The 26,176-nt window shown below is 38.7% G+C and overlaps 2 protein-coding genes across 10 annotated transcripts in view; one reads left to right on the top strand and one right to left on the bottom strand.

Moving 5' to 3' along the window:
- Window positions 1-26,176, bottom strand: part of Spri (Src homology 2 domain-containing protein sprint) — a 541,914-nt gene that overhangs the window by 109,178 nt on the left and 406,560 nt on the right. The gene's annotated exons all lie outside the window — the stretch shown is intronic.
- Window positions 17,577-18,717, top strand: LOC139811927 (uncharacterized). The gene has a single exon (XM_071776453.1). It carries the CDS (start codon window positions 17,749-17,751, stop codon window positions 18,664-18,666), a length of 918 nt encoding a protein of 305 aa, XP_071632554.1. The 5' UTR covers window positions 17,577-17,748; the 3' UTR covers window positions 18,667-18,717.

The raw sequence follows: 26,176 nt of genomic DNA, 5'->3' as shown, positions 1-26,176 counted from the left end.
GAAATCTTCTAAGTTTTTTTTAATAAATTTATAATACTTGCATTTAAGGGGGTATACCACCTTTGAGCATGAAATTTAACCTCTTTTTCACGATTTATTTTAACATATAAGGAATAGAGAAATCGGAAATCGGCTTTGGGGGTCTTTTTATTATACATTAAAGATGTAAAAAAAAATTTTTATTGTACATGAAATCATGTTCGTATATATAATACACCCTGTCGAAAGAGGTTGTGTGCGTCACGCGGGTCTAGCTGGTGGACATGATTTCGGCTGACTGGTATGACATAGAACAGAAATCTAAAGAAATTCTTAATCTGTGATAGATTGGCTATGGTGGTACGTAGGATTTTTGAAAAATATTGATTTTTGCGAAATTGACACTAATTTGAACAAAAATGTCCAAATTTACACTAAAAAATCGTGTATAAAATTGGTTCCCAAAAAAAAACTAACAATCCAATTAAAAAACGGCTACGTACGTACCACCATAGCCAATCTATCACAGATTAAGAATTTTTTTGGATTTCTGTTCTAGGTCATACCAGTCAGCCGAAATCATGTCCACCAGCTGGACCCCCGTGACGCACACGGCCTCTTTTGACAGGGTGTATTTTATATACAAAAAACTTTTTTTTTACATCTTTAATGTATAATAAAAAGATCCCTTAAAGCCGATTTTCGATTGCTCTATTCCTTATATGTTAAAACAAATCGTGAAAAGAGTTCATGCTCAAAGGTGGTATACCCCCTTAATATTATTAATTTAAATTAAATAATAACTTATAATTTTGATTTAGTCTTATATTTTTGTCAATAACATGCGTGTGTTATCATTTTTATTATATATTTTTTCACACATCCCTGCATGAAAAATTATATTTTATAAGGCCTTTAAAATATAAATTGAAATCTAAACACATACGCGCGCGCACACGCACACAACACACACCACATGCATATACATATCGCGAAGAAATACTTTTTGAAGGACTGTCCCTTGCGAATAAATAGATGTTGCGACCGAACGAAATATCAGGGATATCTTGTACGTATTTTATACCTATCGTATACGCCATTCTTTCGAGAGCGATGCGAAATCTGGTTCTTCTCCGTAAATGGCGATGCGGCGAGGAACAGGATCGGATGAGAAAAATCCGGCGGAAGAAGAATACGAGTCTGAGATCTGTGACGAAGATGACGAGGAAGGAGGGTGCAGCCTTCGTAAGAAACCGGGAGCCGTTTCCCGGCTTCTGCCGGCCAGTGGAAGAGTGAAGGTCGCTTTCGGCCAGTCGGTCGGTTTCCACAAATAGCCATTGATACCACTGTATCTCGTTCTTTGTTCGCTAATCGACTCGAGAAAGCAATTAGACGTATGGACACGTCTAGCATGTTAGACGTAACTACGTCGGGTTCAATGCTATCTTACTTTTTCTCCTATACACACGTGCACTAACAGAAAAAAAAATAGTTACAGTTTCGCCAGTTGCTATAATTTTTAGTTATTTTTATTATTTATTTTTGGTGCTAATTACATTTTTATAGTTATTTTAATAATACAAATTATAGCTGACACACTACATTTTATTGTCATAGCTTTAACATACATTCATTCAACATGCATGATTTTTATGCACTATATAATCTAGCTGTGATTTATGTATAATAAGTTGTACTATAAATATGATAAAAATGACCATAATCGAAAAATACATATAAGATATTATTTTTACTAATGATAAAAGTTAATAAAATACACATTCAGCTATTTTTCTTTTTTTGACACGTACAAATATTGAAATATCTGACATAATAGAAATGCATCCTGAAGAAGATTCCGCAAATAAAAGAAGCTTGGAGTATTTCTTAATAGATCTCAGGTCTTAATTAGAAGGTTAATAGGTTAATCATCGTACTAACAAACGCGATTAGTTTTTCGGTCAGCAGATGTGAAAACTGTTTATTGCTCATTTCAAGATAAATTCTCGGTGGCGACTTTATGAGGCCTCTCCTTGTTCCGTTCTATCAGTAGGAGCTAATAGAAACGCGTAGTAGACGATTCGCGCTGTGAATCGCTTCGCGGGCTCATTAATTCCGTGAGTGGGCTCTTTGAGTTTACTGAAGACCAGCAGATGCAAGTCGACGCGGAACCGTTCCGCAAAGAGAACAGTTGAACTGACAGCTAGAGAGGAGTTAAGATAAAAATTCGTCAGCGTCTTGATTCATTATATATGGAGAAACGCAAATCACTGGAACTTTCTGATCGCCGAGACTTGAGAACTGACAGAAATCTGTTGTATTTTCCGTATTTTATCTATACTAATATATAAAATTCTTACGGGTCGTGTATGTTTGAACGTTATTAACTTAAAAATTAATCAACCAAATCTTAAAGATATATATGAAATACACGGAGAAAAAGTTACGGTTGCTACAACAGAATAATGCTGTTAATTTTCGCCCATCCATACAAAAGGGTTATGGGAACCATAGTACTCTGGAAGTGACCTATGGTTTCCATATGGTTGCCCTAACCTTAGTGAGGGTAGCTACTATATGGATGTTGCAACCATAATATATGGATGTTACAACCATAATGAACAAATATTCACCCTACAAAAAAAATTATTTATTTCGAAATTTTATTACTATTTTTTAACTAAATTTGTTTCTTAAGATGCAGTCTATGATTATAAATATTTTCTCGTATTTAAAAACACATATAAAAACACACTTACCTTGGTGGGATTCGAACTCGGGACCTCTGGATCGTGAGCCAACTGCCTTACGTGGTAGACCACTTCTTAATTTAATGTTAGTGTTATATTTAGTCTACATATGTCAACCAGCGCAAATATATAATTTTTCAAAAATCATCTTAAGAAACAAATTCAGTTTAAAAAGAGTAATAAAATTTTGAATTGGATATATGATATAATATTTCTTATAATGTCGGGTGAATGTCAGAAACCAGTGTCGGCTCATTACGAAATTTTGTGTTCGTAAATATATTTATGAAAAAAGTATATTTATAATTTATAAAGGCCTATCTACATAAGACGCAGAACGCGAGTCGCAAGCACACACACAACCTCTATATATAGAGGTTAGATTGACATGTAGACTGTGTGTGTGCTTGCGACTCGCGTTCTGCGTCTTATGTAGATAGGCCTTAAAGTTAAAACATCCTTATCAAATCCACTTTATTCTATGCAAAAATTCTTTTGCGCGCGCAATGGAACTAAACTCTCAATCATGCAGTGATTCAGTGCTGTACCGTGCAGCTATATCTTATGGATCTCTCAACCATAATAGTTGTGCTGCAGACCACATAAGAGGGATAGCAATAATCTTTTGGTTGAGGCAACCATATACGAGGGTATTATAACCGAATGTTACGTATCGTAAGAACTACGGTTATGACAACTGTATAAATGGGCATATCTTAACAGCTACATTGAATGTAATATCAATTTAACTTGAATTTACATACATTTCTCTTTTAATCATAGAGAACATTGTTGTAACAACCGTAACAATTTTCTCCGTGTAGGGGTAGAAAAAACTGAGGAATAATAGAATTCAAAAAATTGTTAATAATAAAGGGGTTACCGATTTCTGTCTAAAGAAATCTACGTGATTGCTCTAATTTCCGCAAATTTCGAGATATCAAGTTACATTTTTTTTTATAGATGGAGTATCATTAAAGGTAGGTTGGTATTGAATTTGGCGAGAATCGGTGAAAGTGATGCCGATTTTTGCCTAAAAAGTGTATAAGTTATTATACATGTCATCTTATATATAGGTATAGAGTATCATTGAAGGAAGGTTGTTTTGAATTTGACGAGGATCGGTGAAGGGATTACTGATTTCTGCTTAAAAAATGTTAAGTTATTTGATGGATAGAGTAGGTATCGTTTAAGGATGGACGGTATCTGAAAGACAGTATTGTAACAACTCCCTAATAACTTTCATTCAGTACCAGTGTCTTTTAATAATTCTCTATTTACTTACGGGTGGTGTATGTTTGAACGTACCACTAAAAAAAAAACGCGTTAATAATATATAGTACCTCATAGATGACGTGGAAAGTTATTGAAAATATGTGTTTATGAATCATACATTGGTGGATAAGATTAGCTAGAACACAAATGTAATAACACAAATAAAGTCGTTTAAAAAAAAGATGCCCGGGCGAAGTCCCGGGTAACCAGCTAGTATTCTATATTTTGTATTGTATTGTAAAAAAATCAAGTTGCGAGATTATACATCAGAAAATAATACATTATAATAAAATAAAGCAATTGTGATGTTAAATAAATTCTGATATCATTATTTATCAATTTATTATAATCGTCACCATACCGTTAAATAATATTATAAATGATATTAATAATATATTGCGATAATAATTTTATTATTACATTACTATAATAAGTAAAAATATAATAATAATAATAAGAAGAAATAAATATTTATTTATTTCATTACTTGTGATACATGTGATTTCTGCCCAGTGCTCTGAATGTCAACGTGAAGAAATTCAAGCAAGCGCGGGTAAACGGCGGGAGTAACTATGACTCTCTTAAGGGAGTCATGCTCTCTCAGGCCCTTGATTCTCATATGAGTCTCTCTGGACCTGGGGTCAGAGAAGGTTACTTGGACTGGTGATGCGAATACATAGCCTCTCCCGGTCAAGTCATACCAACCCACCTCCACGTGGTCTCGCTGGAACGCTGTGTTAGGTGCTGCTTCGGTTCGGTGCGGCTTGGTCCTATAGAGCTAGGATGATCACACCTGCTCTGGGTCCGACGCCGTCCGACCGGTGCGCGCTGCAGTAACCAAGTCGGTGGTATGGCGACCTAGGTGCGCCCCGAAGGGCCTGTAGCAATATGGGCCCAAGTACCGATGTCCATGGTAAGTTGTGGGGCCAAGAAAGGGCACGGTTATTTGGGGAGCTCTCGGCTGTCAATCCGTTTGCTCCCCTACACGCAGTAAATTTATGGAAAGTCAACGTATGAATGTAAAACCCCCGGGTTCTCGGATGGCCCGGGTACTGCGTGCAAGATGCGCAAGCGATAGTGCCGTTGGTGCGGAGGTACCTGACGGGGTCGTAGCTGGACCGTCGCGTACTAGGAGTAGAGCCATGTCCGATGTCATAGAAGGGACAGAAGCATTTAGCTGTGAGTTTTGCCCAAGAGAGTTCCAGACCATGCGTGGTCTAAGTCTGCATGTTACTAAGACTCACCCAGTGGTGGCCAATAGCGCGGTGGATGTTGAGCGCGTGAAAGCACGTTGGTCAGTGGAGGAGGTCAGACTCATGGCTCGCGCTGAGGCTACAGCCACCTTAGCGGGAATTATCTTCATGAATCATCATCTGCAGGATAAGTTCCCTCATAGGAGTCTCGAAGCTATCAAGGGTAAGCGTCGACAAGAGGCTTATCGCGAGATGGTTAGAGTCTTCTGCCAAGAGCTGCAATCGCGAAACGCGGTTGGCATCGATGAGGGCGATAGGGACGGCGCGGCGATGATAAGAACTGCTGCCGGCCCTGCGACCATAGAGTCTGACACAGTCAATCCAAGCGCACATCAGCCTTCCCCTGAGCAAAGATCTCAGAGGCTGCGGGACATCATAACCAGCTCATAGAGCAGAGCTCAGCGTCCCGTAGCTATCAGGCTGATACTCTTGTGGGCATCGCGAGAGATGCTCTACTGACGGGGGTGGTCGACGTTCAGGCCATCGAGAGATGGCTGGCCCTGATCTTCCCGCCGTCAGCTGTGCGCCCTCCACGGCGCGCCTCGGCAAAGCAGCGCAATCCTCCTAACACAAAAGAGAGTAGGAAGCAGAAAAGAAAGAGAGAATATGCACATGTGCAGACTCTCTACAAGAAGAACCCAAAGGCCTGCCTCTCGCACGTCCTCGAAGGCGGCTCGGAACGTGAGCGACCGTCCGCTGTCGAATTCGACGCGTACTGGCGTCCCGTAATGGAGGCGTCTAGTGGCGCGGATGGAGACATGACGGCCTTGCGCGAGTTGTACGGGGAGGCGGGGCAGGTAGCGCGTACTAGCCGGAGCCGTCCACCGACAGCCAGAGAGATTCATCTCGAAGGCCTAGGTGAGGGCGCCGCCACTGGCCCAACTCGGGTGGCGGATAAGACCTCGCTCTGGGATCCTATAAAGCCTATCGAGGTTCGAAGGATTTCGATCAAGACTGGTACAGCGCCCGGATTGGACCAGATTACGCCGAGGATGTGGAACGCCGTTCCCTTTGTTCTTCGTGCGCTTCTGTTCAATCTGCTGCTCCTGGCAAGAACGGTACCCTCGTCGATCGCCACAACAAGAACGGTATTTCTGGAGAAGGGAGGGATGTCTGACCGGCCATCACCGGCGGAATACCGACCTCTCAGTATAGGATCAGTTGTGGTTAGACACTTCCACAAAATTCTTGCCAGACGTTTAGCGGCCCTGGACGTGTTTGACACTCGCCAAAGGGGTTTTCGGCCGGTGGATGGGGTGTGTGAGAACGTCACAGTCCTGTCCGCCGTGCTCGGTGATGCCCGGAGGCGGAGTCGGACACTGCATCTGGCGTGCGTTGACCTGTCAAAGGCATTTGACACGGTCTCGCACCCAGCAATACATAGGACTCTTGAAGAGCTGGAGCTCCCTTGGGAGTTTAGGGAATATATCAGGGCCGTCTATTCGGATGCGCAAACAGTGATAGGATCCGTCACCGATAATGTATCGGCCATTAGGATCGGCCGTGGCGTGAGACAGGGTGATCCGTTATCGCCGCTACTGTTCAATCTGGTCGTGGATAGAGCACTAGCAATTCTCTCGGAGGATGTTGGCTATCAGTTGGGAGACGAGCTGATCAGCGCCTTGGGCTACGCAGACGACATTGTACTCCTTGCCTCTACCAGGTCCGGTCTGCAGGAGAACTTGACACGGCTTCAGGCTGCTTTCGCGCGCAATGGACTAACAATTAACGCAAAGAAAACAGGCGTGCTGTCCATGGTGGCATCCGGTAAAGACAGAAAGGTGAAGATTGACACAACACCGTACTTCACCGTGGGGGGAGCGCTGATTCCGCAAAGATCCCCTGTCGATATTTGGGCGTACCTGGGCTGCATGTATGAAGGTGCTAGGGAATTTGCTAATGATCCGCCCCTAGCTCACTCCATCGAGCTACTCACTAAGGCGCCTTTGAAGCCGCAACAGCGACTGAGGCTATTACGTGACTTTCTCCTGCCACGGTATTATCACCGTTGGATAGTGGGAACCGTCACGGCCAAAACGTTGAGGGGCGTCGATATTATGGTACGCAAGGCCATTAGACGATGGTTGCGATTTCCCCATGATGTTCCTGCTGGATATTTTCATGCGCCGATACAGAGTGGCGGGCTTGGTTTGCCTCTACTTAAGACTTTAATCCCTATTCTGAAGTTTGACCGATTGCAGCGGTTGTGTCGCAGCACTCTGCCCGCGGCGCGCGCCGCCGCCGAAACCACATATGTGGCTAGGCGGCTGGTTTGGTGTGAGAACCAGATGCGCGTCCGGGGTAACAGGGTGCTTACGACCGCTGAGCTTAGACAACAGTGTGCAGCCTGGTTGCGCGAGTCGTGCGATGGGAACGGGCTCAGGGAGGCGGAAACGTCGAAGCTGAGTTCGCATTGGGTGTCGGCGGGAGCCGACCTCATCCCCGGAGCCGACTACGTGCACTATCATCACATACGGGCCAACTGTATTCCGTCTAGAGCGAGAGTCTCCCGAGGTCGTGATGGGCGCGAGGTTCGCTGTCGTGCTGGTTGTCCCGATATCGAGACACCGGCGCACTGCGTTCAGCGTTGCTTCAGAACGCACGGAGGGAGAATCCTACGGCATAACGACCTTTGTCGTCGAGTCGGTGGCTTCTTTCAGCAGAAGGGATGGCATGTCGATGCGGAATTAGCCTACTCGACCTCTGCCGGCCTGAGGCGGCCCGACCTGACCATTGCTAAGGGTGATGAGGCAGTGGTCGTAGACGCGCAGGTAGTTTCCAGCGAAACTGCGTTAGAGGTGTCACATGAGCGTAAGGTGGAGAAGTACCGATCCTGTAATGATCTAGTGGACCGGGTGGTGGAGCGCACAGGGGTGCCGCGTGATAATGTCCGTTTCACCGCCATTACGATCTCATGGCGAGGTGTCTGGAGCCCTAGGAGCGAGGGTGAGCTGCGTAGTCTGGGCCTAACACCTGCCCAACTGCGTACGCTCACGACTCGTGTCCTCTGGGGCTCATGGCTAAATTGGAAGAGATTTAACGGCATAACAACCCGTTATGTGCCGGGGCGGAACGTAACCGCAATTAGTGGTGCACGTCGGGGTGGCACGTAGAGTTGGGTGCCTCCGCATCGGCGGACGAGCGAGAATGTGAGTGTGCATGAGTAGTAGAGCGAGAGCTGCTAGACAGCTCCTTTCAAGCACTTCCAGGGTGTTAGCTGCGAACACCGACAGCAAATCGCCTTGCAATATCGTTATAGGTTCAGAATGATCGTGCATGATTGCGGTCGTTTTGCCTTAAACGAAACAAATAGCCAAATGCCTCGTCATCTAATTAGTGACGCGCATGAATGGATTAACGAGATTCCCACTGTCCCTATCTACTATCTAGCGAAACCACTGCCAAGGGAACGGGCTTGGAAAAATTAGCGGGGAAAGAAGACCCTGTTGAGCTTGACTCTAGTCTGGCATAATATTTTGTATTAATTTGTTATTAATTCTTATTTTAATATTAATTAATTTATTTTATTATATATGTATCAATTTTATAATATAACAAGATAAATGTTGTGTGTGTAATAATAAGAAAAAAATAAGTTCTAACAATACATGGTATAATTTTGATTATAAAAACATTTTTGAAATTAGCATTTTGAGAAATTATACATAAAATATTGTCTTAATTTTCATTACAAGTTATAAATTGTCCAAACTGGACGATAAAAGTCTCATCAAAGTAGACATACTATCTCGGATGGAGAGATTGAACGAAGGAGAGTGATTAATTTTACGAGCGGCGCAAATGGAAGACGTCGAGCGGTATAAACTTGCAAAGAGGCAAGTCATTCAAATAATACTAATAGAGCCGATGACGATCCCGTTAGACTATAGGAAATCGGGACTACTATAATTAATACTAACTCAATAAAGTTTTTATCAAAATAGTAAGAAAAATATAAAATTTGTACAGTAGAATTACTTTATCTTTTATCACTTTATTTGTATAATGATTATACAAGATGTTATATACAATAATTAAATTAATAATATAATTTAAAAAAAGAAATTTGTTTCAAAAAAGCAAAAAAGTGTAGAATAACATTTTTTAATAAAAGTTTTATAAAAAAAAAATAATTAGAAAATTAGTAAATTAATAACTTTGCGACTTTTTGGATTTAGACTGATCTATAACAATCTTATGTCATTAAACTCTTGTTTTGACAATAATTTTATTAATACATATCTATAAAATTAAGACATACAAAATGTCTTACATTTTATTTATAATAAAACAATTAAAAATAACCAATAATTAGTGAAGAAATTACATATAAAATATTGAAATAATATATTTTTTCCAATAGAATGTTATATTTTTTATAAATATTTTAATAACCATTGTTGAGATCAATTCAATGAATTAAAAATTCAATGACTTATAATATCGAATCTATCGTTAAAACTAACACGTAAAAATATTATTTCTATAATAGGGTAGACCGGGGCACGTTGTCACATCGGGTTTATTTAAAAAACTAATAACTAGAGGGCAGCACCCGTCATTCTCAAAACGTGTTAGTGTATGTCCATCTTTGGTGTGTTTACAGTGTTGAGATTGCTCCAGCCGTGTTGACGTAAAATCAACTTGAAAGTTTTTTGCGACCGTAAGTAAAATTTTATTGTCTAATATTCAACGTACTGGACATGAAGCTTTTATGTTTTTTTCAGAATAGACCTTTATATTATCTTAAAGTATGTACTTTTACCTACCGCGTGCAATACCTAACCTTATGAGTATCTCAAACGTGTCGGCCATGAGGCTGTTTGGAGTAAAAAAATGCCCTCGGCACGTAATCACATCAAATGTAATTGCATGCAAAATGTTATCCAAACTGTATTCAACGTAAATATCAGTATATTATAGTGCGCTGCAATGTAAAAAAGTAAAATCCTTCACAGAAACATTTATTTTATTTCAAAAAAGTACAAAAAGCACGAAGTTTTTGTCTTAATGCACCATGACATTGAAACTTTTAAATTAATGTTGATTTTTTGTATTTATTGTTATAAATTACTAAATATCACGAGTTTTGATTGTTAGTTGGTGATATTACGTATTATTTTTGTAGTGATATCAAAATTGTATTTGTGACAACGTGCCCTGGTCACGGGGCACGTTGTCACAAGCGACCTGTCGTTATTTATTGTTATGTAACAACTGTAGAGTAACAATCACCCAAAATTCGATACTGTCCAATTGAAGCTGAGAGTTCACTCGAAATTTTGGCATATCACAGTATTCTCAAATATTGAATATAAAAAATACAAAAAATATTGAAAAAAATGTGTGACAACGTGCCCCGGTCTACCCTAATCAAAATTCAATAACAAAGCTAATTTTTCCGAAAATACAAATTATGAACAAAAAAATGTTGTTCTATTATTTTTACATTATACTAAAAAATTATAGCAGGAGTCATTAGAAATCACCTTTTTTCAGTTGTTCTGAAATATACACGATGTTTCAAGATCCATAAGGCTAAACTTCAGAGGATGGTAGATCTCACCAAGAGATTCAATTTTTGTAAAAAAAAACCCGTGTCCTTCGATGCGTCCTAAGCTACAAGTATATATTTAATATTAATTCCTTAATATATTAATATTTAATAATAATACAAAATTATTAGAATTTTAATATATCGCTCAAAATATGATCTTATTATTATATTTTATTTTTGACTATTATTTTTAATTTATCTAATGTATATCTCTTTTAAAAAAATATTTTTTTTAATTATTTAATATATTAGATTTTTTTGATAATTTTGATATATATAAATCACACATATATTATATAATCTTTGCAATAAATGTATATTATTAATAATACGGAAGAACAAGCAGAGTGCAAAGAATATATAATCACACAATAACATTAAAACATTAACATCAGCTTCTTCAGATAATCCCGAGTAGATAAAATATGCCGTATCCGCACTTTTCTGGCACTCTGAAGGAAAATATTTCTAGTCGAGCAGAAGAAAGAGTATGACTACAGAGTATTATGCCGCGTGATCCGCACTCCGTTTACTATCTTCATCCTCCTGAGAAAGTCTGGAGTGCAGCAGCAAGCTGTGCGACTGTGTACACACACTTATCTCGCGCAACGCGCAACTTGGATTATCCGTGGCGTGATATACAATCACCATAAATCGAGCTGCTAAATCGCCTCTTTTCCTTTTTTTTCTTTCTTTCGCGCAACATTCATACGACTTCAGTTTCGTCTCCTTCACATTCGATAATCTTTTCGCGCCCTCTTGAAGGGCTCGTCTCGAGGATCACAACGCATTTTTCGCAGTCGTGAGACGGTCGCTTTAATATGGAAAAAATGTCTCCTTCTACCGAATTTATGACCCGCACCCTACCGCTCATTGTAGATCAGAAACAACGCCCGGGAGGCTGTATTTAATATATTCTGGAATATTTGCGTTTGAATTGACGGCGTTGTGTGAAGGTAAATGTTAAGTATTAATCTTGCTAAAAATAATAATAATAATAATAATAATCAACAAAAGTAGAGGTAATCATGTAAAACGGAGAAATAATCAATAAAATAGATAATCAAAATAAGGTAATAAATTATACTAGGCACAAACATAAATTTTGCAATTAAAATATATTTCTTATAGGTATGTTGTAACTTTAATCAGAAGTGTACAAATGATAAAAATGATTGAGCTATAAAGGTACTTTAAGCTTTAGCTTTTCGTTCTATTTATTTGACTTTTTTTCGTGTCTACTGGAAGAGATTTAAAATAAAAAGAAGGATATTTAGAGGGGAAAGCGTGGGGTAAGTACCAAAAACGGTTTCTCCGTCAGAGAGACACGAATAGGTCTCGGGAAAATCGTTATCTTTCATTTTTCACTTCATAACGCCTTAACAATAACGCCGTATTCCAACCATCCCATTGTCAGTGGTTAAAATGCGCACAGCAGACAACCCCTAAGGCTTCCTTCGCGTTGGAAAGAAGAAGACAAGAGTCTTTCTCTGACCCTTTCAATGCTTTTGCCACATCTATTAAACTGGCACAGCTACTGCAGCATAATCGAATTAAATATAGACATAAATTTAATGATTTTTTCTACTAATTTGTTATCTTATACACATAATTTTATGTGTATAATAATATGTATAAAAATGTGTATAAAAAAAATATAATAACAAATGTGTATAAATGAGATGCTTATATACATATAAGTATCTGTTTACGAGCTATGTATTTGACTGTAAGAAAGAGGGAGAGAGCGATACTAACTGAGATGTTTATATTATTTATATTATTGTTTGAACAGGTTTTCAAATAATAGTGCGCAAAAGCAGCACAAATTATCAATACATAGAAATATACATAATTAAATACATATCATTAATGAAATCAAATAGATATACTCTGATAAGTCAAACAGGAAGTTCATATTTAGATGAATAAGATTCAAAGAGTATCTTTGTTCTGATATAAATCTTGATTCTTAATTATATGTAATTACAAAATAATGAATTAGACAAACGAATTATTATTGAATCGTTGAACTTAAAAAAAAAAAAGGAATTACTTTATCCTATCAGAATATATTTAAACATATCAAAGCATGAGAATCATTAAATTATCACATCAGAGAATGCAAATCATAAAGGTATCACATCAGAGAATGCAAATCATAAAGGTATCACATCAGAGCATGCACATTATATCAAAGTATCACATCAGAACATGCACATTATATCAAGGTATCACATCAGAGCATGCACATTATATCAAGGTATCACATCAGAGCATGAGCTGATTGAAGTTTGGAACGTTCTTGGAGCGATTATATAAAAATGATTTGGCCCATTTTTCCTTTGGCACAGAGGACCTCCTGAGTGCCGCACACAAAATACAAAATAGAGGAATACGATACACCCTGCGGAAGACACCCTTATATACCAAAAACTTACCCCGAGATCACTTAAAAAATTCTGCCCTTGCTAAAAATGGTTTGGCCCATTTCTCCTTTGGCACAGAGGACCTCCTGAGTGCCGCACACGAAATACAAAATAGAGGAATACGATACACCCTGCGAAAGACACCCTTATATACCAAAAACCTACCCCGAGATCACTTAAAAAATTCTGCCCTTGCTAAAAATAGTTTGGCCCATTTCTCCTTTGGCACAGAGGACCGTGTGAGTGCCGCACACGAAATACAAAATAGAGGAATACGATACACCCTGCGGAAGACACCCTTATATACCAAAAACCTACCCCGAGATCACTTAAAAAATTCTGCTGCAGGGTGTATCGTATTCCTCTATTTTATATTTTGTGTGCGGCATTCACACGGTCCTCTGTGCCAAAGGAGAAATAAGCCAAACCATTTTTAGCAAGGGCAGAATTTTTTAAGTGATCTCGGGGTAGGTTTTTGGTATATAAGGGTGTCTTCCGCAGGGTGTATCGTATTCCTCTATTTTGTATTTTGTGTGCGGCACTCAGGAGGTCCTCTGTGCCAAAGGAGAAATGGGCCAAACCATTTTTAGCAAGGGCAGAATTTTTTAAGTGATCTCGGGGTAGGTTTTTGGTATATAAGGGTGTCTTCCGCAGGGTGTATCGTATTCCTCTATTTTGTATTTTGTGTGCGGCACTCAGGAGGTCCTCTGTGCCAAAGGAAAAATGGGCCAAATCATTTTTATATAATCGCTCCAAGAACGTTCCAAACTTCTATCAGCTATATCGAGGTTATGCGCATAACTCGTGGCTCGAATCGTTGATTGAGTGATGTTTCTGAAACCAAGAGAGTTACGTCTCAAACTCGTCTTAGGCTTCGATGAAACGCTATTAAATACCTATTTGCTGGCTGCACTGTTCGCCGAACAGGCAAAGAGAAGATCTCTCGGAGATAGCTAGTGTCGTGTTGGCACTAGCTCAAATCCCTGCGATGTCATGTCGGCATCACAACTTTTATGTATATCAATCACCATGAACGATAACGACACGTCGTCGTTGCAATGAGATTCCAAAGGATTGCTGGCAACGATCCTTCGCCGTTGTATAGAGGAGACCACAATCATGGCTGGAGCGATGTGTTGATGCTATGTGTAGGAGATCTCTGGCTATTTCTCGTCGGGATTCGCCGTCCACAATCGGGATTATATGATGATTTAATAGCGCACGCAGAGCAGCTAACGTTACTGCTTACAATGTATTGGCTTAATCACACTTATGGTCTCAATGTTACACAAATTTACGGAACGACTGTTAAAACGTGTTGTTTGCTTGAACTTTCAAAAGAGAATGGCCGAAACCGACGCGCCGAGAGACGATTGTTATTTCGTCTTCTTCATCGCGAAAATCGGGAGTCGGAAGTGCGCCCTTGACGACAACAACAAAGCTCTGGTAACTTAGCCGGTCAACTTCGACTTTATTAATTTTCATATTTTTTTATCGTTTGTTGGTCGTTTGTTGGTGATTGTTGGTCTAATTACAACGTTTGTTGGTTCTTAATTTTTTTTTAAATTTAAAAAGAAAAATTAGCATTAAGTTAGCCGGAAAAATTTTATTTTTAATTTCAAAAAAGCCTAATCGATGCGTAATCGTTTGCTGATGATTGTTGGTCTAATTTTAGCGTTTGTTGGTTTATTATTAGTCTTAAAAACGAAAAAAAACGAAAAATTATCTCACATATTAAAGTAAGCGAAGATTGGTTTATTTGCCTACGACTTAAGCTTTATTTCTATCAATTTAAGGCTAACATCTATAAAACTGCCATATGAATACGGGCCTTAACATCGGCAGAAAATCGCGAAAAGATAAAAAAACATGGTGGTTCGTGGGAAGCACACACACACAACGGGGGGGTGCGAGGGGGGGCCTTCGGCCTCCCCCTCCCCCGCACCCACCCCGCCAGTAGGCTGCGTGGACCTCGCTTTACAACATAAAGTACATGCTAAGTTGTAAAACGAAATTATAAAGCACATGCATGGAGGGGTGCAAGGGGGCTTACATGCGTGAGCGCACGTGAACAGAAAGGCTTTTCTCCCCTGTACCCTCCCCCATGCATGTACTTTATAATTTTGTTTTACAACTTAGCATGTATGTACTTTATGTTGTAAAGCGAGGTCCACGCAGCCTACCGACGGGGTGGGTGCGGGGGAGGGGAGGGCCGAAGGCCCCCCCCTCACACCCCCCCGTTGTGTGTGTGTGCTTCCCACGAACCACCATGTTTCTTTATCTTTTCGCGATTTTTTGCCGATGTTAAGGCCCGTATTCATATGGCAGTTTTATAGATGTTAGCCTTAAATTGATAGAAATAAAGCTTAAGTCGTAGGCAAATAAACCAATCTTCGATTACTTTAATATGTGAGATAATTTTTCGGTTTTTTTTCGTTTTTAAGACTAATAATAAACCAACAAACGCTAAAATTAGACCAACAATCATCAGCAAACGATTACGCATCGATTAGGCTTTTTTGAAATTAAAAATAAAATTTTTCCGGCTAACTTAATGCTAATTTTTCTTTTTAAATTTAAAAAAAAAATTAAGAACCAACAAACGTAATTAGGCCAACAATCACCAACAAACGACCAACAAACGATAAAAAAATATGAAAATTAATAAAGTCGAAGTTGACCGGCTAAGTTACCGGAGCTCAACAACAAGCTCCGCTTGTTTCTGACGACACGAGTCGTTGTTTGTATTCTAGATTTATCGATCGACTTGATGTCGATATGGTAGCTCTTTGCCTCTCCTCGCGGTCTCACTTTACGCGGTTATTTTAAACAGTATCAAAGATTACTTTAATTTAAAAAACCCAAAACCCATGGTCAAAAAAGTCTTGACGATTAATCTGACCAAAACCAATGGTCGAAGTGTCACAACATTAGCCAAATGTTGTCGAATATAAAAATTGAGTCTTTCTCGTTTATTAATTATTGGCGAAACAAATACATATAATTTTCTGACATAATTTTATGTTTTATATGTACCTATATACTGTTGTATCTTAAAATTATATGTATATATATAGTTGCGGGAGTTATCTCATACGTAGAATAATGGAAGAAATCAAATGTTGTAAAAAAAACAAAAAAAATGATTTAAAAAAATTTAAAAATTATAAGGCTCTCGTGATTATAAATCGATTAAAGGGAAAGAGGCAGTAAGAGCCGGCGCGGTAAATAGGGCGCAAGTTATATATATTTCTTTATCGTCAATACATAAAAAAATTCGCGAACGTTTCGACCATTTTTTGTGGTCATCTTCAGCGCAATGTGTAAATTCAAACTCTATTGTAACGCGGTCATTAGGCTATTGTATACTCGCACGTCGCACGTTCCTTTTTTCCATGCGGTCATTCCGGCGTGTGTGCGCTACTCCATAGGCAAGCAACCTTGAATCCCTCCCAAGTTAGAAGGTCTTCTTTAAAAAACTACATGACGGGATGGATAGGAAACTCAGGGTCTTAGTCTCAAGATCGAACAATCGGGTTAAAGATGTTAAACCGATTAAGTATTTTTGTAGAGTCTCTCGTGCAGAACCGACCTCTGCTGACGTTAAGTTTTCTATGGAGCCTTTCAATCATCCTCCAAATAATTCTCACCTTGATATCGAAGTTGTGATCAATCCGGGAAAATTCAGGGACATTCAGCCTCCTATTACGCAAATAAACGATAAGTAGTTCATTAATTTATTGTCCGTTGCTATACCTAATAATGTGCAGAACCTTTTACAATTTGGAGATAATTTCAGTCTGCCGGTTTGCAACACGGAGAAGCTAACGATGGAGTTTATCAAAAGCATTGAACATAATTTGAGAAGGCTCCCTCCAGCTACTCAGTCAGCAATAAGAAATCGCACTGCACATATTGTTAACAACATTGCAAATGTTCCGATTCCAAAAAATAATGTCAATCTTAAAATCAAACAACTACTTTCAACCACAAAAGAATTTCTGAAAAGAAACGATAATTTAATCTTAACGCGCGCAGATAAAGGTAATGTAACCGTGGCTCTGGATAAAGATAAATATGTTGAGAGTATAGAGGAGATATTTAGAGACACGAATACATACATAAGAATTAATAAAGATCCCACGAGGAAACTCACTAACAGTGTACGCGATTTGTTAACAAGATGGAGTAAGTCGGATTTCATCTTGAGATCAACTCACAAACGGATTTTTACTAGTGACGGAGTGTTATCGAGAGCCTACGGCCTCCCGAAGATCCACAAACCTAATTGCCCGTTTCGACTGATAGTTTCGTCCTTGAACAGTCCACTATATGGGTTAGCTGTTTTTCTCCACCGCATAGTACACGAAAGCCTCCCGGCCGCTCACAGTCATGTCGCTAATAGCTTTAAACTAGTTGAAAGACTTTCAAAAATATATATAAGTGACAATTTTGAACTAATCTCACTTGATGTAGTCTCGCTTTTTACGAACGTACCGACAGAAATGGTCCTAGACAGCATTTGCGTTAAATGGCACTTAATTTCTAAAAAATGCAAAATTCCAAGATCTGAATTTCTGATAGCGGTGAAATTGGTTCTAAATTCAACTTTTTTCACGTTTAATGGTATTATTTACCAACAAATTTTCGGCTCACCAATGGGCTCTCTTCTTTCTCCCACAGCTGTGGATATAGTTATGCAGGACTTAGAAGCCAGGGCCCTCGCAACATTAAAATACACACCCCCATTTTTTGTGCGATACGTCGACGACATTGCTCTCGCAACTCCTTCTTCCTCACTGGACCACACATTGGAGGTCTTCAACTCCTTCCATCCAAGGCTCCAGTTTACTATGGAGGTTGGGGAGGGTGGGAGGTTAAACTTTTTGGAAATTACGATAATTCGTCGAAGCAATCGGATAATATTTGATTGGTTTCATAAACCAACATTTTCGGGCAGGTACTTGAGTTTCATATCTCAACATCCTGTTTGCCAGAAGAGAGGTACAGTCATAAGTCTAATTGATAGAGTTTTTCTGTTGTCTCACCCGTCGTTCCATTCAAAGAATTTAGAATTAGCTGTACAAATTTTACTTAACAACTGCTACCTGCTGGATTTCATTTTTAGAATCTTTCATGAGCGTATTAAGTCTCTCATTGACAGAGTGCGGTCTGGGACAGATAGATCGCCTGAGGTGCAACCTGAAGAGGCGGCGTCTTTTTTCACAGTACCGTATATTCCGCATATTAATGACCAATACAGAAACATCTTAAAAAATCATAAGTTTAAGCTATCATATTATAGCCTGAATAAAATGCGAAATTGCATTAAAGCACATAAGGACGCCCTTCCGAAATTTGCACATAGCAACGTAGTATATAAAATTAACTGTGGGGACTGTGATGCTTCTTACGTGGGTTAGACTGGTAGGCAACTACAAACCAGAATTAAAGAACATCAGGCCCACGTAAGAAGAAACACAACCAGTCGCTCAGTAATCACAGAGCATAGATTAGAGTCTGGTCATGATTTCGAGTGGAATGCGGTGGAAATTTTGGACAGCGAACCATATATTAGTAAACGGTTAATATCTGAGATGATATGTATTAAAAGACAGAAGAATGGTCTGAATATGCAGACGGACACCGAGGATTTACCCGAGAACTATCTCGACGTGATCGAGGGGCTTCCAAAAATTTGAGAGCTCCGCGTTTCACGCTTTATTTATTATTGTGAATCTGTATCATACATAGATTACCGGGCTACAAGGCCTCTCTGACTGGCATTGCCGTTATTTGTTTTGCAATGAATATTATTATACATCGATCTCTTAACTGGCATTACCGTTATTTGTTTTTCACCGAATTCTTATACATCGATCTTTTAACCTCAAGGCAAGCGATTAAACATATTAGATCGGTCATTACCTCTTGAAACATTGTCGAGGCAACTTGCGTCCGTTAACTGTGCGCTATACCGTTTTACGATCAAGTTCAGATCAGTAATTATCTCTCGAAGCATTGTCAAGACAACTTGCGTCTGTTATCTGTCGTTTTGTGCGCTATACCGTTTACGATTTCATTGTAAGTAACTCACAGTGTTCAATTTTATATCGATGTGAACCGTAAATCAGTGTGTCGCTCCGTATGTACGCAGGTATCGTGTAACATAATGAAGTACCAAATGCAACATGGTCCTCCTGGCCTTCTAACTTAGGAGGGATTCAAGGTTGCTTGCCTGTGGAGTAGCGCACACACGCCGGAATGACCGCATGGAAAAAAGGAACGTGCGACGTGCGAGTATACAATAGCCTAATGACCGCGTTACAATAGAGTTTGAATTTACACATTGCGCTGAAGATGACCACAAAAAATGGTCGAAACGTTCGCGAATTTTTTTATGTATTGACGATAAAGAAATATATATAACTTGCGCCCTATTTACCGCGCCGGCTCTTACTGCCTCTTTCCCTTTAATCGATTTAAAAAAATTTGATTGTATTTTGTAGAGGTATTTAATTTGGCAAATTTGCAAACGTAAAAATTAATATTATTCGATTTCTTTCATTATTCTACGTATAAAAGTATCCAGGTAAAGTCATTAAAAAGTGAATGCTTTACGAGATATTTTATATTTCATATTAAAAATATCATGACAAAATTTAAAATATCTCGGGAAATTTTTAACGACAGAGAGCTTTATTATAGTGTTTTGAAAACGTCTCGACAAAGGCTACAAGCATATACAATAAAAAATATGGGTTTTAATTTAAAAAAAATTAATGTTACCTCGATATGACCTTAACAACGCCACCCAAGGTCTAACTAGGGTGAAAGACCCAATTACTAGCATATTAAGCATTCAGTAACATTTGATTTAATATATATATATATACAAACAATGATACTTTATCTTTTTAAAATATTTTTTTTTGATTGTTCCAATTACAAACTTTATAAATAAAATTAGAAAGTTTAAATAAAATTGATTCTTAATTTTTAATTAATATAATAATGACCAAACTCAATTGCACCTAATACTGGCAACCTCTAAATTTTATGTTCCTAAATCTGGCAACCAGATGAACACATTACTGGCAGTTTTTCAGCCATTCTTTCTGCAAGTTTTTCATGTCGTTGCAAGAAGCCTTGGTACCAATGACGTCCAGGACGATCATTGACGAATGGATTTTTCCTTTGCAGAGATTTAATAAGCACTTGCACATTGTCTAATAGTTGATTTTTAGTGACTGAAAAGCCTCTACGACTTAAATAAAAAATCCAATCAACTAGTGTTTGTTCTTCTTCACTTGAAAGAATTGTTGATGGTCCAGGTTCTTTTCTGCATATAATTTTTTCTTCTTTGCATCCAAGGTTGAGCGAGGAATATTAAATTTCTTACTGGCAGCATTTACGCTCATGCCTGCATTTATTGCAGATAATGCTTCCTTTAGACTATTTGTGCTTGACAAATATCTTTTTTGTTTATTCATCTTTATTTTTTCTTAATTATATTAACACTACAAGCAAAAGTCATAAATAAATTTAATATGAATAGAATAAGTCTTTATTTCACTTCCCTTCCGGGATTGGAAAGGCGTTTTTTTAGTAAAAACGTTCCCAAAAACCTTTACATTCTGCCGTACACAATATTGGCTCTATACAATTCAAACGTTCCCAAAAACCTTTACATTCTGCCATACCAATATTGACTCTATACAATTCAAGCTTCAAGATGCCCCCCTTGGTTTGTTCCTCCCCCTTTTTCTTCCGGTCCTACTGGTTCCTTCGACTTTCTTTTCTGTTTCTTCCTCTTTTTCCTTCCTGCTTTTCCTTTCGTGTTTTCCTCCTCGACTTCTTTCCTCTCATTCTTTCTGATCCGTTCACAGCTTCCTTGGTTTCTTCCTTGTCGGTTTACATCCTCCTCCATCTCTCTCCCTCTTCGTCTTATTCATTGCTTCCTTGTTTTCTTCCTTGCCAGTTTACATCCTCCTCCATCTCTCTCCTTCTTCGTCCCATTTCACCTCCTTCCCGTCAATCCACATCCTTCTGTTTGTTACTACGACTGATCTTCCTTTCGCTCTTTCCTCTCTTGCTTTAATTATCAATTTGTGTCTATACGCCCTCTCTTCCATTGTCAGTTCTTCATCTACACCTACTTCCCATCTTCTCCATATTTCGTCGCTTTTTTCGATTATTTCTTCCTTATCCTCTTCTTCCTCCAGCTCCATAAACATTAGTTCTTTTCTGTCCGTTCCCATTGCCTCCATTACTCCTCTTACCGGGATTATTCTTCCTGTTACTCTTTCCATTATAATCTCCACTATTTCTCTTCTTTCCCTTAGACTTTCTCCTCTTACTTTCCTCCATATTAATCTTCTTTTCTTCCTTTGCTCTTTCTCTCTATTTTCATTCTCTTCTTTCTGCTTCCTCTCTCTTTCTTTCTTTTCTCTTCTTCTTCTTACATCTTCCTCCATGTCTTCTGCTGTTCGTCGCGCTTTTTCTTTCTCGTTTTTACTTTCCTCCTCTTTGCTTCTGACTTTTCTCTCGTTTTTATCTCCCCTAGCCTCATTTCTTTCTTTATAGTCTCTTTCCTCTTCTCTTTTATTTAATTCATCATCACTCTCTCTGACCTCTTTTCTTTTTGCCTCTTCCTTCCTCTTCCTTTTCTCTTTTTCTTTTTCTTCTTCTTTCTCTATCTCTTTCCACCAGCTTTCTCTCCATGCTCCCTCGTTCCATCCTTCGACGCCGCACTCTTCTTCCTCTTCTACTGCCCTCTTCCCCTTTACCGCTCCGTCGCTGCACTCTCTCGTCTCTTCCGTCTCTTCTTCCCCTCGTTCACTGCTCTCATCCGAATCTTTTTCCTCTGTCTCTTCCTGCTCCTCGCTCTTTTCGCTCTTCCTTTGTCGTTTCTCCAGCCTCTCCATTTGTCTTCTCATCTCTTTCATTTCTTTCTTCATTTCTCTGGTCTGCCGTTCTATCTTCTGTCCTACCTCCCTTATTTCCTTTATAACTTCTTTTATCCAGTCTTTTTCTTCCGTCCTCTGTTCGGTCCTTGTCGTACTCTCCTTTCCTGTCATTTCTATCTGCCTTTCTTTTGGAGCGTTCCTTTTTCTCATTCTACTTCTATTTTTACCTCTAACCTCTCGCTTATGTCTTTCTCGTCTTCCGCGCATTCTATCAGTACGCCAACTTCATCGCCTTTCCTTCAGGCCTGCCAGCCCTGCCTGCTCCCAGCGCCGTCTCATCTCTCCTCTCGGCCTCACTCCGCGCATGCGCTCGTCGTTCTCGTCTGCACCGTTGCTGCGCCTCGACGCCCCGCAGTAGTGCCAACCCGCTCTTTCGGAGGGGCCGGCACCCCGCGCCGTCTCGGCCGCAGTCGGTGTTCTCGCGTCCTGCGCCATCTCCTCTCACCATTTTCTTCTTGCACTGCAGCCCTCCGTTCGCTCTCTCGCCAGCACGCCTGCGCAGCTCTCCGTCTCCATCGTTCTCCTCCCCTCCTTCCGCCTCCCTCCTCGATCCTAACCTATACGTCTATTCCTTCTTGTGTTCTCTCGTTCTTGCTTCGCTGTTTGTTCCGCATGTTCCCTTCAATTTCTCTTCTTCCTCTATGTTTCCTCCATCGATCCCATCGCTCCTCCGAGGTCTTCCTTCTTTTTCCTTCCTTCTACTCCGGATTCTCTACGCTTCCTTCCATGCTCCGTCTATCCGCTCCTACCGTCCGGGAGCATTTTTCAAATAAATAAATTTAATATGTTAGGTTAGGTTAGGTTAGGAGTGATTAAATAATAATTTTACTTACATTACAATAAATTTACTTACATGTAATGCATTAACAGGTGTGTCAAGCAATTTTTAAAAGAATAATAGGTATCGAATATGTGAGCGAATGATAGGTATTCCGATGATCCGTGTTTACGCTCGATCTTATCACGATCTTCTACTCCCGTGGCTCTTATTCATCAAAACAAAGTCGACATAAGTTTAGAGGTTATTCTGTCACTCACCAAGCTGCCAGTATTATGTTCATTTTTTGATTTATGTCCATAATACTGTTGACACTATTAGGAAAAACATGAAAAAGTGAACATATTACTGACATGAATAATTATATTATAAAAATTAATAATTTATTCTATATATTTTTTTTCTTTAATTTTAATATTATTTTATCAGAAAAATGTGTTACCGTGAGATTTACTGTTCAAATTTTGCCTATAATCAATAATTTTTGCAGCTACTTACATCGACTCTATTAATAAAAATGGACGTAACTCAGCAGAATAATGAGTTTCTCGGACTTTAAGTTTTTATTTAAATTAGTGGATTGGCTTTTAGTTTCAGTTTATTGTTATAATAATAACCAGATTTCTTGAAGATTTTATTAAAAATTAATAAAATAACATAAAATATAGTTTTCATATTTTAAAAAGTATTTTAATTTTGATTGACAGTAATATGGACACTGTCAGTAATTGGGTCTTTCACCCTAATAGTCCGGGAGGCAACGACACTAATTTTTGTCTAATTTCAGCATGGCTAGTTTATTTTTTTTTAAACAGTATTTATGTTAAAATGTAGCAAAATGACCGTCAGCTGTCGCACCACGTGTACAGGACTCGACAATAAAGTCTGAAATACTTATATAAAAAATAATGGTAGGGTAGAACGGGGTCAAAAGTAACGCGGGGCGAAAGTAACAACTTAAATATCTATAGTTATAGGCATAGATGCGCATGTGTCTGTTGGTTAACGGACTTGAAGCTGAACAAGCTATAACGTGTCTCAGAACGCCTGCGGCCTGGGTATTGAGTGGACGTGTGCAATAAATAAAATATGTTTTTGAGGCCGTAAAGTAGTTTCTTTCGACAATCTTAAACTATTAATAAAGTATTGAGACTCGTGGAAATGTCAACAATAAAAACGGCGATGCGAGTCAAGCGCGGAACATGGTGCGCAATAAAGTTAAGACGTGTATTTACATGAAACGAACGTTTCGGCTCGTCCTTTGAGCCATCTTCAGCATTTATTAACAAAAGAATGAATCTATTCCTGCGGGGATCGAAGCAGCAATCTCTCTTCCTGAAGAAATGTCGTGATAAGCGAGCAAGTAAACCCGATCATGATGGACATTCCACTAAAATCGAATAAAGAACTGTATGTTTATCGTTAAAAGAAAGGAGTAAAGAATTGTATGTTTATCGTTAAAAGAGAGGAGTAAAGAGAAAGCTCACCTCAAGCTCCGCAGTAGTCGAAACAAGTACAATATTAAGCAATACAATATGAATCCAGAGAGTAGCACATCTCGGAAATAAAGTAAGAACATTGCAGTCAGTGTACAGTTAAAGTCGAAGTGAAAAGAAGGACGCAAAGTATGTAGGTCGGAGCCATTATCGTAAACAATGTAACCAACCAAGGAAAAACAAAGACTAAACATTGCTCACGATAGGTAGGTAAGCGTGGTGCAAAAATTCGGTATCTGATTGGAGATTTAAGCCCAGACGTTGCTGACTAATATACAGAACCTCCGAGACGAGACGCTTATGATAAAATCTTTCGTGATCCAAGATCTCAACGCTATCCCAAGTAAATTCGTGATCATACTGAGTTCTATGATCAGTAATCACAGAGTGGGAAGAACTATGTCTGTTGATGTGGAGACGATGTTCGAAAATTCTGGTTTTTAGTTGTCTCCCAGTTTGTCCCACGTATGGTGCGTCACAATCTTGGCAGCGAATCTTGTAGACCACGTTACTCGTTGAGAAACGCGAAAGGGATTAATGATTCCCATCATTAATCAGATAAACTCAGTCTCTAGTTTGTCTGTCTCTCACTCTGACAAAATTATTTGTAAAATGCTTTCACAAACCAAAGTCTTTCTCCATAACAATCCAGACATTCTTCTCACCAGAGCCGATAAAGGAAACATAACTGTTGCCATGAACTCTTCCGATTACATAAATAAGATGGAAATACTACTATCAGATACGGACACTTACACTAGAATAAAAAAAGATCCCATCCTCTCCCTTACTAGAAATACAAGAACATTGCTCACTAGATGGAAGAATTTGGAATACATCACCCCCGCTACTTATAAGTTGATCCTCTATTGTAGTGATGGAGTACTGCCGAGAGCCTATGGACTTCCGAAAATCCACAAACCAAACCATCCGTTAAGAATAATAGTTTCGTCAATTGATGGGCCTTTACATAACTTGTGGTCCTATTATTTAAAAATATAAAAACAAAAAATAATTAAATAAACAAAGTTAATGTTTTCTATAATTGATATAAAGAAGTTATGTTTTAATAGAATAAGATTTTATTTTACTTTTTTTGTATGAGAATATGAATATTTTAGTTTGTTTTTGTTAATATAAGAGAAATAATTATTTTTCATTGATTAATAATTCTTATTTAATTTATCACAAGATTTAAACAGAAGGATTTCCATAAAGTGAAATGATCACATTAACTTAGGGTATCAAGAGTTTTTCTTTTACTGTAATAGTTCTTCCACAATCAAGTTCTAAAGTCAAATTGTTACTTTTGATCCCGCTCTACCCTATAGGTACTTGACTTATATCAGCAAAACCGAAACTTTTTGGAATATTAGTTTACTGCAAAAAACATATAAGAAAAATGCAGTCAGCCACCTTATCTCGTGTGCGGTATGCGTCAGCTACGCATGTAAACATGTTAAAAAAATGAGATCAGTTGACTCATATCAATAAAGCTGAAATTTATTAAAATGTAAGAAGAACGCAGTCAGCCAGTCGTCAGAGTGTACAAACGTTTAACTGACGCGTAAGCGCGGCGAGTCGCACGCACCATACTATTTCAAGGACTATTCTTCATGCATAGCCTATATCCGGAAAGCTGAACTTTTTTTTAAATAATATAGTCTACTATATAAAATTTAAGAAAAAC

This window comes from Temnothorax longispinosus, chromosome 1 (assembly GCF_030848805.1).
Source record: "Temnothorax longispinosus isolate EJ_2023e chromosome 1, Tlon_JGU_v1, whole genome shotgun sequence".
NCBI lineage: Eukaryota > Metazoa > Arthropoda > Insecta > Hymenoptera > Formicidae > Temnothorax > Temnothorax longispinosus.
This window is presented reverse-complemented; position numbering and strand designations above follow the sequence as displayed.